The sequence below is a fragment of the Thalassophryne amazonica genome, chromosome 6, assembly GCF_902500255.1.
Source record: "Thalassophryne amazonica chromosome 6, fThaAma1.1, whole genome shotgun sequence".
Lineage (NCBI taxonomy): Eukaryota > Metazoa > Chordata > Actinopteri > Batrachoidiformes > Batrachoididae > Thalassophryne > Thalassophryne amazonica.
In genome coordinates, this window is record NC_047108.1 from 24,746,557 (window position 1) to 24,761,713 (window position 15,157).

Consider the following 15,157-nt stretch of genomic DNA (forward strand, 5'->3'; position numbering starts at 1 on the left):
AGGCCAGATTACGCTGTACAAATGTATTTGACACCATTTTCAATAGTAACTGCCAACATGGTCCTGAAGTCAACCAGGACAGGGATTCCACCGGTTCACGGCTAGGGTGTCTTTATGCATTGCATCACGAAGTTCATTCAGCTCCTCCAATGCGTCCTGCATATCCACTGAATGAATGGAGTCTGGGATGAAAGTACAGCATGTTGTGTTCAGCAGAACACAAACTCCTCCCTGTGAACCAGTAAGCAAGTCTAAAACCATGCGATTTTGCATCACCATGGTACGTAAAGCATCTATTTCAGTGTTTTGAGCTGCTACTATTTTTTTTTGTTACATTCATGAACAGACCCAATCAATAATTCAGAGTTTCAATCATTAATGAATTTTTTCCCACTCCTATCCAGGGGAACAATGAATGTGCTATTTTATCTCCTACAGACCACAATTTTTTGGTCCTTTAGTACATCCGAGCCCCACATGTGATTATGTGGTAACACATCTGGGTATATCAATCTCCTCCGTCTGGTGCTGCCATTCTTCTCTGTGGAGGTCTTACCACATATGTATGGTCAGTCACCTGGGTAGGTGCACACACACCACCCCAATTTGGTGGGAGACTCATGTACAGTCTGGAACCATAAAGCCAATAGATGTCATCATACACCGGAGTACCATTTACAGGTGGTAGCAAACTTACTAACATAAGCACATGATTCATCCGTTCCCCATGGACAGGAGCCTGTATAATTACATCCCCGTCCAATGTGATGAAGATAAGTACCATCCACATATTATGTTTTGGTTAGGCTTAAATTATTTGATAAAACATACGTTTGGGTACACAGACGTTTCTTAATTTTACCTACATTTTTATTCCCTGTCCCGTAAAAGCAAATTGGGAATGGCCGTTGTGATGACAATTTAACGTGATGATATTTTTGCGTTTCCCTTCAGTCTAGTCAATGGAGCAGCACTTGGGCACGCTTGTACGTCCTCTGTGAAATCCCTATCATATAAGTGGTTGCACTGAGGCAAGTGGTGTTACATCTTATCAGATTTGCTGAGAACTGCTGCCCCCGAAATACAGTTTGATTATGCATCCGTATGATAAGACATTCTGTCACCCTAGCAGGGTACGGTTTAGCCGTCAGAGCTGGGTGTGTTGAGGATATAGGTATTTGCGAACAAACATAATAATTAGTAACGTAATTCCATAGCCAATAAATGAACATATCTGTACCCACATATTAGTATGGTATATATGAGGGTGTCCATCTGTCTCGTTCACATTATGAATAAACCTCTTCTGATGTTGCTTGCGTTGTTCTCTGGCTCGGTCCACAGTGAGCTGCAATTCTTGGGTCAACCACCAGGCCAGGAATCCGAGGAGCACGAAACACACTAAGATCACAACACAACGGCCTGCCCTACCAACAGTCCGGCAGCGGCGGCGCTGAGCACGCCGCTCCGGGGTCTGCTGTAGTTCAGTCATGATTGCTAGGATACAGTGTTGTAACCACCTCACCTAATAGTGCAAGGATCTCCCTGCTTCACTGGCATTGAGACATCTATTGCTAATTAAATAGACTCCCTTTGTAGCCAGACTTCCCCTTACACTGTGGAGGCCGCCAACACACGCTGTATCTTACAGTGATGTATCCACGTTGATCTCTCCGCTATCTTTACTGCAGTTGGTGTTGTTAACAGCACTCGGTATAGACCTTCCCAACGAGGACTGGGACCAGTTCTTCCTCTTAATCCACCTTGATGAACACCCAGTCTCCTGGCTAGACTACTGGAAGGCCGTCCTGTGGAAGATCAAAATTATTCGGCAGTAAATGTGTTTAAGTTATCTCTTTCTGTGTTAATGTCTTTTTCATAAAATTTGCTAATGTTTGTTCCTCATCTGCTGTTTTAGTATCCATGTCAAAATTGGTAGACGATATGGTCGTCCATAAAGTATCTCAAATGGTGTTAACCCTGATGTGTTGGTGTTATTCTCATATACAATTTTACTAGTCCAACATTCAATCCAGGTTCGTTTTGTCTCTTCTATACATTTCCTAATCTTATTTTTATTGTGCCCTTTGTCCTTTCCACTAATCCGGCACTGTGTGATGATAAGCGCAATGAGTTTTGAGATTGACCTGTAGCGCTTCTCCTAAGTATTGCACTATTGTATTAACAACAATGCGCTCCATTATCTGAATAGACTGTTTCTGGTATTACCAATCATGGAATGATGTCTTTGCACAATGCCTTAGCCACTGTAAGTGCATCTGCATGTTTTGTAGGGAACAATTCTACCCATTTTGAGAAGGCATCAATATACTAACAATTCCTTCCCTTCATGTTTACTCAGCTGTATATAATCCTATGAATCACTTGAAAGGGATATTGTGGTGTTGGAAATTTACCTCTTTGGGGTCTCAAATTGCCTTGTGAGTTGTGTTTTGCACATGTCATGCATGCTCTACAATGCTGTTTTGCATATGCATCGAACCCATAAAGACAAAAAATAGATTGCAATTGCGATATCATACCCCCTGATGAGACATGCGTCACGCCATGGCTCATAATAGCTGCCCATTTAAACATATTTTTTTTGGCAATATGGGTTTCTTTTGTGGTCATATCCGGAGGGGTGTCATATAGGAGAAAAATAGAAAGAGCTGTTGCCGCCTTTGCGGTTTTGTCAGCAACGTCATTTCCTTTTGAAACACTGTCAGAGCCTTTGGTGTGAGCCGCACATTTGCATATAGCAATTTGGTTAGGCAATTTCACAGCGTACTGAAAGCGTACTGGCTGTCTGTATAAATTGATACAGCCGTACCTTTAAACAGATAGCAAGCTGCAGTTAAAGCAACTAATTCAGCTGCTTGTGCTGAAAATGAGGATGGCAATGAAGCAGAATCCAATACTTCTGAATTTGTGACAACAGCATATCCAGATTGTGTTTGTCCATAAGCGTTTTTAGTGGAAGAACCATCCACATACACAATTGTACTGTTTGGGATGGGTGTGTCCTGGAGGTCTGGACGTGCTTTCGTACAGACCGTAGCTACATCAAGACAATTGTGCGGCTCACCATCCTCAGGTAAGGGTATCAATGTGGATGGATTCAATGTTGTACATCGCTCTACCGTAAGATGTGGTTGTGATAATAGCAAGGACATACACGAAAGATGTCTTGCTGGGGACAAAAGGCTCATGTTTGTCTGCAACAGAAGTGCAGAGACTGCATGTGGAACTTTCAGTGTCAACTGATGGAATAGAACAACATTACTGCTACTTTGAACAGCCATAGAGGCTGCAACAACAGCCTGTACACATGGTGGTAGAGCACTTGCTACTGCATCCAATTTAGATGAGTAGTAGGCAACTGGCCTCAATTTTGAGCCATACACTTGAACCAAAACACTAGTCATGAACTTATTCTTACAATCAACTGTTTGAATGAATGGTTTACTATAATCTGGTAGTGCCAAAACTGTGGATGACACTGTTTGTTTTACTTTTACAAAAGCTTCCTCAGCATCTTTGTTCCATTCCAACACGGTTGACATTGAAATATCATCCTTGTACATCAAATCAGAAAGTGGACTAGTCAATTCTGCATAGCAGGGAATCCATGCCCTGCAGTAATTAGTCAGTCCAAAAAATGACATCATCTGCTTTTTGGTTTGTGGTTTTGGAGCGTGCAAAATTGCTTCCTTCCTGTCAGACAGGATTGTGCGCCCTGTGGCTGATAATTCATGTCCTAAATATTTTACTTTATCCCTACACAACTGAACTTTGTTTTTACTCACTTTGTGGCCATTATCAAATAAGAACATAATAATGCTACTGTGTCAGTTATGCAGTTTTCTCGTGTGTCAGAGGCAATCAAATGTCATCAACATACACTAATAGTTGGCTATCTGCCGGTGGAACGAAATTAGCTAAACATGCTGACATGACTTGAGAAGAAATAGTTGGGCTCTCTGCGTAACCCTGCGGTAATCTGGTGAATGTATATCGTTGTCCTTTAAAGGTAAAAGCAAACCAGAATTGACTATCTGGGTGTACTGGTACGGAAAAAAACAAAATGCATTACTGATATCTATTACAGAAAAACAACTAGAATTTAATCTCAATGAGCTTAACAGTGTGTGCGGATCTGGTACACATGGAGCTCTTTTACTACAGCAGCATTTACTGCCTGCAGATCTTGAATCATTCTCCATCCCACTGAGGGCGGAGCCTTTTTTTACAGGAAATATGGGTGTGTTACATGGTGAATCTGGACATGGCACTATTACTCCTGCTGTTAATAAATTCTCTATTACTGGCCTGATTCCATCAATTGCATCAGGTTTCAATGGATACTGTCTTACACATGGTCTGTATTCTGTTTTTGGTCTTATAACTACAGGTTGTGCATTTTTTTTATCAGTCCTACGTCTGAAGGACCTGTTGTCCACAATCCTGATGGTACAGAAGAGAGAAGATCGTCCTCTTCAGGACTCAACTGAAACACTCAGGATTGTGAAGTGGACACATCAATCTGTGTTCCAGCTGTCAGCACCAATGAGACATTAACTGGCACTTTATACAATTTAGTTGATGGACTGAACTCTGTTCGTGGTCCAACTCTGCTCCAATCAGTGGCTGACAAAGCTGTTATGACTGTCAGTCCCAATTCTTGCCATTCTGTCAAATATGGTTTACAAAGTGACACATGTAATGGCATACCTGTGAATCTCAATTTTAAAACATCTTCAGTGGCACCTGTTACTGTTATGACAGCTGTTGAGTTGCCATCATGAATCAAATCGGTCATTATCAGCTTCACAGGTGAAATATTTTCAATTTGTTTTCATACACTGGTGTTCCTGGCAATATGCCACTATGGACTCTAAATACACTCTCAAATCTGCATCTAAACTCTATCCATGGTTCTCCTTCTTTCTGAGTTGTCCTGGTAATTTCAGTATAATTTATCTTTGGTCCTAACACTCCTTTTGCACGTGTAATCGTAGCTTCCACTCTTGTTTTCAAGACTAGATCATCATGTGTCAGTGGTATGCCTTGTTGATCTGCAGGATTCCAGTCTCCACGTACCTGACTCCATTTAGGGCCACATGCTTTCATCCACACCTGTTGGACTTCAGGTCCATTAAGGTGGTAAGATGTTCTAATGTTTTCTATATCCTGCATAAATCCCTCAATGTCGACATGTGGCGATGGTATCATGTCGACTGCTGCTTTGATATCATCAGCATTCCATGTCCGATAAACGAGCATGGTTGGTAGCTGTCCTGCTGTTTCTGCACGAGGATTTGGTACTTCTATCATAGGATAGGCACCTCCCTGATCACTATGTTCCACCATGGGAGGGGCTGTAGGCACTTTTGCTTGACTGCGTGTTTGTGGTTTTTCTGGTTTTTCTCTTTTTACCTTAGGTTTTACTGCCAAATCATACTGTGGTGGCAATACATCGTCATCCTCTGGTAGAGGAGATAAAGGTCTCTTTGCCACCGACGGTCCAGCCGGCGGTGGTTGTTGAGGCTGTTCTGGTTCTCTGTGCTGAATTATCACATCTTCTTCTGCCTTACCTACAGCTTTCTTTTTTCTTGCTTTCTCTAATCGTCGCTTCTCTGCTCCCTTCTGTCTGTTCTCTGCTTCTTCCTCCCAAAATGCCACTAAATCTGCCCCTACTTTCTGCATCTTTTTCCCATCACCTTTATGTTGCTGTTCTAACTCCTTCTTTAGCTTCTGTATACTGATCAGGTTCAGTCGTCCGTCAAAGTCATGTTTATTAATCCAGGTCTCCAATTTTTTGTTGTTTTTGGATTTTTTGCTTCCATAAATTTCCAGTCGTCAGTTGATAAATTTCCCTTATTTATAGACGTCTTACCCCCCATTTTTATAATCCCTTGTTATAATTTGGACTTCAGACGGGGGCACACCTAGGGTGTTCTAAATCTGAAGTTTTCACACTTTCTTTGGACGTGACAATTAATTTGCCGTCGTGTGGTTGATTCCTTTCACCTCCCCGTAGGAAGCGGAATCACTTGGCCTCTGCTTCCACACGCACGGTTGTCACTAACGTTTGTCCAAAGTATTACACACACACAGTTTTCACACAGTTATTTACACTTGCGCAAAACACTATTTACACATAGAAACACTCCTAATAATCGTACGCGTTATTCTTATGCCAGGGGAGCTCACCCTCCTGTGAAATTTAACTAATGTCCTGCATTAGGGGACTCCGCCGTCCCTGCCAAATTTAACTACTTTTTACAGTGCACGTATTTCTACCCGGGATTTCCTTTACGTATTAAAACAGAGGAGTCCGTATCCTCCTTCCGGAATTTAACTACTTGCGTCCCTCGCAACCGTAGAGGAGTCCGCCCTCCTTACAGAGTTTAACTGCTTTGCATTAACAGACGATTCTGTATCATCGCTTACGGAGTTTAACTGTTTTATGTGATCACTTTTATCCCCTACCGGTACGCGTATATAAACAGAGGAGTCCGCACCCTCCTTACAGAGTTTAACTGCTTTGCATTAACAGACGATTCTGTATCATCGCTTGCGGAATTTAACTGTTTATGTGATCTGATCACCACTCACTCAGTACTATTTACAAAGAAATTCTACTCACTGACTCGACTTCCTGTCTGTCTTCTTCGGGAAAATCTCGTCAACCAGGACGATGCCAACGGTGGTCGACAATTGCAGACACGATCAATCGATCGGACCTTGGCCAAGGATTTACGTCTGGACTTGACGACCTCCGCCGGACACCTCCGGTATGTTGAGATCCCGGACGTAGCCCCCAGTCAATGTTGGGTATTTTCTCCTCCAAACATTTTTAAACCTTAACAAGACAAACAGAGTCAAGAAACACCAGTGGAGACAGAAAGTCAAATATTACGCGCGGAGTGCGGCCAGGCTGTACACCAAGGCTACACTAAAGTCTGGCCTGCTTTTCCGCTCTTTTATTAAGAGACGCCCTCATCACATAAACAAGAAACTTGTCCTAAGGGTGGGGGTAAGACGCAAGACAAGTTTCTTCCCATAACATAAACGCATACGTCAAGTGCAGCTGTAAGGAAGAACACTTCAGGTCAGCACATCTCGTTCGTCTGTTGCAGTTATCAGCTGTTTTGCATCTGCCTGGAACACTAAGCATCACAATCAGTCAAAATTCAACCTTCAGTTCTTTTACTCCCAGTCGTTAGCGGCTACGAAAACAAAGTTATGTTATAACAATAAGTACATCCAGTCCTTCATTCCAGTTCAGATTGACCCCAGAGTGCTAAAACAAAATTGAATTCTCAGGATTGCATTAAGACAGGTGCAAAACAGCACATCTCCGTTCTCATGAGAAAGAAGACAAAGCTAAACAAGGTTGAATAACACGTACGTTCTCAGGGTGAAGTGCAAAACAGCACAACACCGTTCTCATGAGAAAGAAGACAAAGCTACAAATGTTTAACAGTGATAACATATATATATATATATATATAAAATCCTTAACAATTTATATTTCCAAAATGATGCCCTTTGAACTCACAGTGAAAAGTAATCTCTACATTATGAATTAAAAGAAATAAAAATCTAAAAGCCAAAATGATAGTGTGAATAAATGAATGCACCAAAGCAAATCAGCGTCTCCTGGCTGGACAGACACTGAGATGCTCCTTTGAAAGCGTCCTCTCTCGTGAACATAATTTAGTATAATCACACCATGGTTGTAGAAGTTGTTTCTGAAATCAAGTCTTTTCTCTTTATGGTGGGGTTGTGCTCCTGTTGTAGGCCCGATTTGTGTGCATCATGGGTCTGGGCACGGTTCACGTCTTCTGCACCGTGCTCCTCATTCAGAGGCCCAACATGATGGCCTTCCGTGTGGGCGGTGCTCTGGAGAGCCTTCAGGAGCAGTACTTCTTGCTCAACCTGTGCTTCTCGATGGTGACCTTTGACCTGCAAGCTCAGGTAAGGAAGGATTTCTTTAATGTTTACACGTCTTTGCATCTCTGGTTCTGCCAGGGTACGTGAACCCTGGTCCTCGACACTTGTCTTGGTAACTTGGTTAGTTGGTTATGTTGTCTGACAGATCTTGACTGACTGTGTTTGTTGGCTGTGGAAGAAGCAGGTGCGACAAGTAATCTCTAGGAGCAGTTAGTGATTCCAAACATTTCATTATCAAACATTATTATAAATAAATGTAATTGAGGCTGGATGTTTTACAGTTTAAACATGAACTTCATTATAAGAACTCCAAATAGAACCAACCACCGTATGTCATGCTGTCGTCACTCTGATTGGCAGTCGCCATGTCGCATTGCTCAGCATTTGCACAAAATAGATGTCTCGTCTATTTTGGCCCCACCTAGCTGGCAGTACAGCGACTGCTTGTATTTTGTGGCTGTAAAATGCCCACTCTGATCGTAGCCAAAGTATTTTTCTCTGCATTGTTCATTTGGTAAAATAAAAGTTTCATTTCTGCAAAAATTTCTCTGAAATTGGTATGTTTTGTGAACACCTAATCTAATCTAAATGAAACATCGATTGGGCCCTAAAAAAAACAAACAAAAAAAAAAAACAATTGACTAGATTAATTATGGTCCTTTTAAAGGAATGGCACCAATATTTTCTCAAGACAATTTTCCAAAATACATGAAATTAAAAAAAAAAATGCATGCTTGATCTGTTGATTTGTTGTCGTGTGCAGCTGAGACATATGACTGAATTGTCACATGTCTCAGAAAGGAGTTAAACAGCCTGCAGGGAACGTGTCTGCACAGGATGGTAATTTCTTGAGAGATAAAGGCCCCTTGGCACAAGCATGTCTTTGATTCATGCAATAGGACACACGTCGTGATGATCCCACCGTGTTCTACCGGCTGCCACGCGCTCTGCGCTGGACACTGTGTATATAAAATACAGTGGTCTCTCGCTATATCGCGGTTCACCTTTCACGGTTCTCGCTGTTTCGCGGATTTTTTTTTAGTGCAATTTTGCATGCTTCTTTTTTTTTAACTCTGCTGTGCTTAGTTGCAGCCAAAATCTGGCAACAGGTCCAGAGACTACACTCCCTGTTTTGATGCAGAGTGCTCCAGCAGCGAAGAAAAAGCACGTGCATTTGTGTTCTGTCTGTGTCTGTTTATAAGAATCTTCTCGCTCAGAAGAAAAAAGAGTGCCAACAACTACCCATATCACATCGGAAAAAGACACCTGCCCCGAAGTGGAAAAACACGCTGTGGAGCGCGCCCACGATGAAGGCGCGATCAGAGGAATACTGGTCAGTTACTATTAATAATTTCTTATGTGTCCAACCTTGTAGGTTGATCGTTAAAATTAAATTTGTTAGTTCTAAAGCCATCATAATTATTTATAGGAAAACGTTCTATTTTATTTCTCAAACAAATGTTTTGGGCCTGAAAACAGGTTTTGATCTTTGGTTTCATTCTAACCTAATACTGGACTTATTTTTCTACTAAGGTTGAACTTTTGAAAGTGTTTACACAGGAGAGAAAAGTGAGAAAATGTGTGTAGTGAGGGTTTTACAGCCTTAACACATCTATAATAATTGTAAAAAAAAATAACGCTGCTACTTCGCGGAATTCACCTATCGCGGGCTATTTTTAGAACGTAAACTCCCGTGATAAACGAGGGACCACTGTAATTATTGTGTGTTCAGATGAATCATTTTCTCTGCAAACTGGACTTGAAAATGGCTGTTAACCACTTCCTGAATCACAGAGGGATCGCTCCAGCTTCAGCGCACCTAACAAGCTGCAGAAGCATTTTGAGCCGTCTAAAAGGTAATTATGTCATGTTTACATTGTCATGGGTTGGTAAAACAGTTGTTTTTTTTCCTTCTTGTGTGCAGCTGTTGAAGTATGTTTATGAGAGATTTAACTTCTTGCTATAATCCTTCAGACGAGCTGCGCTCTGATGCCATCTGCTGACGTCACCACTCACTCTGTTCGCTTCTTCTTTACTCCATGTAGTGTTGATCAGATCGCGCCACGTAGCACAATTTATGTGTGAAACTTTTTGAACATTTCAAAATTCTCTGTGCGCAATAGCACGCACCGGCGCCCCTCTCATGTTCAGTCTGCACCCGTTAAAGACGGGTTTACTCTCCAGCACGACACAGGGCATGCTAGTGCGTGAGTCAAAGATATGCTCGCGTCAGGGGGTCTATACCTGTTGCAGGGATAAAGACAGGAGACCAGGTTCTTCTGCTCAAATCCACACATCAAGAACATAATGTGCTACTTCAGGGAATCATATTTCCATTGTTCTGCAGCAGGAGACGATGTGAAGAATGCAGCGACAGGCAGGAACCAGCGCATGTTACCAGATCTGCCCTGAGTTTAAATCAGAATGTGTATGTAAATTTGTGGGGTAGGGGGGGAATATACAAATGCTGATTGAATCTCAGTGAAAACATTTCTCAACATGATCCAAAATAAATTGTAATGAATGAACATGAAAAAAAAAAAAAATGTTTGCAGAAGTAACTAGAGATAACGCATCTAGATCGTGGCTCGGTCTTCCAGCATGACAATGACCCAAAACACACAGTCAGGGCAACTAAGGAGTGCCTCCATAAGAAGCATTACAAGGTCCTGGAGTGGCCTGGCCAGTCTCCAGATCTGAACTCAATAGAAAATCTTTGGAGGGAGCTGAAACTCCAAACCTGAAAGATTTGGAGAAGATCTGTATGGAGGAGTGGACCAAAATCACTGCTGCTGCAGTGTGCAAACATGGTCAAGAACTACAGGAAACATCTGACCTCTGTAATTACAAATACAGATTTACCATAGAGTGCCATGCTGTTGTATTTCTTTATAACAAGATATATTCAGTGACTTAAATGTTCATCCCCTGACTTGTCTGAAGAAAACTGGCAATAAAACTGATTATTTACAAGTATTATGTCAAAGTGGGCCATTACTTATGCACCCTGTCATCTTGCCCTTTATACTTTTAATTAATTTATATCAAGTTGTAGAGATTTACTTTGAGTTTGATTTTAAGGACCATGATTTTAGAATTTTTTATTTTTTGTAGTTTTATATTTTTTGTATTTGAAATGGCATAAACAAATTAAAATGTGTGAATACCAAGTGGCAGAATACTTTTGGACTGAATTGTATGTTAGGGTGCATCATTTCCCCCTTTTTCAAAAAGTTTTGAAAATTACCTTGTCCCAAGGTTTATTTTGTTACACTATCCAAGAAATTACTGGAGTACAGTGGCGGCTGGCCCATAGGGGGCGCTAGGGCGCTGCCCTCCTAGATGTGGGGGGAAAAGTCATATATATTTAAAAAGTATTATCAATGTCAGTTTTACTTAATAGTATGTGCCTACATGTAATATGAATGATTAAAACAACACTTCCTCCAACTGACTCATTCAACAGTGCATTTCCACCGACAGAAGCAGAGAACGTATCATTCCTCGTCTTGGGCGGTAATTCAAAGCGCCCTTGAAGTGCAGCGAAATAACCAATTGTATGTAGTTGCTAGGGAAAATTAATAAATATTTGGCAAATCAACATTGCCAAAATTAATGGCTTTGGGGCGCTGGAATTTTAGCCCTTGCTACAAAAATGCGGGAACGTTAGATTGCTACAGTCAGTGATACACGTGCGCTGCTGCTGTCAGTCAGTCAGGCAGGAAGAGATGATGTTGACGCGACGTTTGGGTTTATTTATTTTTATTTGTCTCCGTGTGTTTGCTGGAGTAAGTTGAAGAACTCTTCGGAGGTTTAAAACGGGACAAAACTAATCAAATCAATGACACCAAAGTTTGGCGGGGATCCTTTGGAGGCGCATGGAGGTGCGCACATCAGATCTTTCTCGTGGTTTAATGACAATTGCACATCCGGTTGCAGGAGAGACGTTTGTCTGACTCGTTATAAACCGTGTCAGGCTTCATTCACACTGTCAGCGCGCACACGTCACGGAGGCTGCTGATCTGCGCTCTTTACTGCGGGGTGGAAAGGAGCGAATCCACCTCTGCCAGCTGCGGACTGACTCCTCTGGAGGTGAGCTGACGAGCTGCTCGGATTTATTCCTGAATGTTGCTCCTGGTGTGGAAACGAGGATGAAAATTTAAGATAAAACGAATGAGTGATTTTTTTTTTTGTTTGTTTAGGGGTCAAAGCTGTGATCTTTATTGGGACAGCAGACCAGTATAATGGTAATAGGGGAGGCCGGGGCTGTTTGTAACAGTGTTCAAAGCTGCAGCCTTGCTGGTATTTTGATTTCACTTTACACGTTATGAGGATCAGTTCACAGAAGTGAAATATTCTTTGGAGTATTCCACACTCTAAAACAGTGTACTCATGACACCCTGTAATGACCAAATTAATAAAGTTTTTTTTTTTTTTTAATTTTTACAAATTTATTTAAAATAAACAACAGCAACCAAGAAATCACATGTACATATGTATTAAGCCCTTTGCGCAATACTTTGTTGATGCACCTTTGGCAGTAATTACACCCTCAAGTCTTCTTGAATATGATGCCACTAGCTTGGTGCACTTATCTTTGGGCAGTTTTGTCCATTTCTCTTTGCAGCACCTCTCAAGCTCCATCAGGTTGGATGGGGAGCGTTGGTGCACAGCCATTTTCAGATCTCTCCAGAGATGTTCGGGTCTTGGCTCTGGTTGGGCCACTCAAGGACATTCACAGAGTTGTCCTGAAGTCACTCCTTTGATATCTTGCCTGTGTGCTTAGGTCATTGTCCTGCTGAAAGTTGAAACCATCGCCCCAGTCTGATTTCAAGAGTGCTCTGGAGCAGGTTATCTTCCGTCTGGTCACTCTGCCACACAGGCCTGATTGGTGGATTGCTGCAGAGATGGTTGTCCTTCTGGAAGGTCTCCTCTCTCCACAGAGGAATGCTGAAGCTCTAACAAAGTGGTCATTGGGTTCTTGGTCACCTCCCTGACTAAGGTACTTCTTTCCCAATTGCTCAGTTTAGATGCGCAGCCAGCTCTAGGAAGAGTCCTGGTGTATCCAAACTTCTTCCATTATGGATGATGGCGGCCACCATGGTCATTGAGACCTTCAAAGCAGAATATTTTTGTTCCCTTCCCCACTTTGTGCCTCAAGACGATGCTGTCTCAGAGGTCTACAGACAATTCCTTTGAGTTCATGCTTGGTTTGCGCTCTGACATACACTGTCAACTGTGGGACCTAATCTGTAAACAGGTGTGTGCTTTTCCAAATCATGTCCAATCAACTGAATTTACCCCAGGTGGACTCCAATTAAACTGTAGAAACATCCACTTACTCTACTCTGCCTCCCTCCCTCACTACCATAAAGCACAGATTGGTCTATCCCTCCACTGAAAGGTACTGTACATCTGTACTCCACTCATCTGCATGGTCCCATTCCATTATGTTTTATTTATTCAATGAATATAGTTTTGTCTGACTCTTTTACTTCTTATGGATGTTTTCTTTTCCTATTGTTTACACACCAGATCAAATTCCTTGTACGTGCAAACTTACTTGGCAATAAATTTGATTCTGATGCTGATGATCAGGTGAAACAGGATGCACCTGAGCTCAATTTTCAGCTTCATGCTACAGGCCGTGAATACTTATATACATATGATTTATTAGTTTTTTATTTATAATAAATTTGCTACAATCACAAAAAAATGTCACTATGGGGTAGTGTGAATTTTGAGGAAAAAAAAATGAATTTAATCCATTTTGTTATAGCAAAATGTGGAAAAAATTAAGTGCTGTAAATACTTTGCGGATGCACTGTATATCTTCCTGACTACCAGGACATTACACATTTCTGGAGGGTCTAATTATCCACCTTATATATCTGGAGCGCCCCCTGCTGTTCCCTGCAGCTGTGTGTTTAAATAAAAGTGTGAGCACTTTAAAATTGCAAAAAAATCTTTTCTTTGAGATAATCTCATTAAGTTAATTTTTAAAAACAGGTTTTTGTCTTTTTTTTATCTGGCATTTTATTCTCATGTGCTCCTTCTGCCTTTGTGTTGTGTAGCAGATACTACATCTGTAACGCAGGGCAGGCATTTCTGTGACATTTGTGATGTTATTACCAATTTGCTCCTTTGATGAAATAGAAAAATAATGTAACAGGATTTTTGTTGTAATAAAAATATTCAGACACATTTGAATATATATATATTTTGTACAGAACTGTACTTCAAGTGAACCCAATGTGACCAGAATATCTTTTTTTGCACTACCCTGTCTCTGATGGATTCATGGATTAAAGATGATGTATAATTTATTTTTCTGCAGTCCATTATTGGACCACCAGCCCCAGGATGGCCCTGAACTTCTGTCTCCAAACCTGAGGCCAAGACACCAGGAGCTGATACCCACGCCATGTGGTCCGGTGAGATGTTTTTCAGGAACCCACATGCTTTGGCAGCCCTTGACAGGAGAAAAATAAAAACTAAACTACTGGTGTTTCTGCAGAATGTAATAAAATGATAGACATCATCCCTTCATGGAAAACTGGAAAATTATGCAAAAAATAAGGGAAGGTGTTGTTATGTTGTGATGGTCTCAATCAGGACATCTCGACGACAAACCCTGCATTACATCAGGTCCTGTTCTCTATGGTTAGCCTAGGATTAATGGAGTCAGTGGGGCTAGTAAACTTTCCATAAATAACTCTAGAATTTCTTGCATATTCAGCTGTGAAATGTTGTGTTCTCCATAGATACATCCGAGGTCCAGTGACCCTCCTAATTTGGGCCCGTAGGCATACATAAAATAAAGAGGGTCTATCAAGTGGCTTGTGAAGCCATGTTGCTATCGCAGTGTGACCAAAGTCAATGTTGCTTATTTTTCGACTTCATTATTAAATGTAGCTTGCACATTGTTTCTTTAGTTTGTGTGCACTTTTATTGTGAGATGTGTGATGTAGGCCTGGGTTTGAAATCCCACTCACATGTCAGAACTCTGTATCTTTATTTATTAATTTGTTTGTCTGCAATATGTGAGTTTGAAACCTTATTATATACATTAATGGACACAAAAACAAGACAGTGAAGCCAGACAACAAATTAAGTAAAATGAAATGTGAAATTTTTACTGACATGAATACTACTTTTTGTGAGCAAGTGCTTGGTAATGCCCAGGTCATTTATT

At 41.3% G+C, this 15,157-nt stretch overlaps 1 protein-coding gene across 1 annotated transcript in view; it reads left to right on the top strand.

The window, feature by feature from the left end:
• Nucleotides 1-8,064, top strand: part of LOC117511585 — a 49,431-nt gene extending 41,367 nt beyond the window's left edge. Inside the window, exon 5 of the mRNA XM_034171569.1 lies at nt 7,810-8,064. Coding sequence (XP_034027460.1) covers nt 7,810-8,049 — 240 coding nt within the window. The 3' untranslated portion in view covers nt 8,050-8,064. The remainder of the gene's footprint in view (nt 1-7,809) is intronic.
• The last annotated feature ends 7,093 nt before the right edge of the window (nt 8,065-15,157 follow it).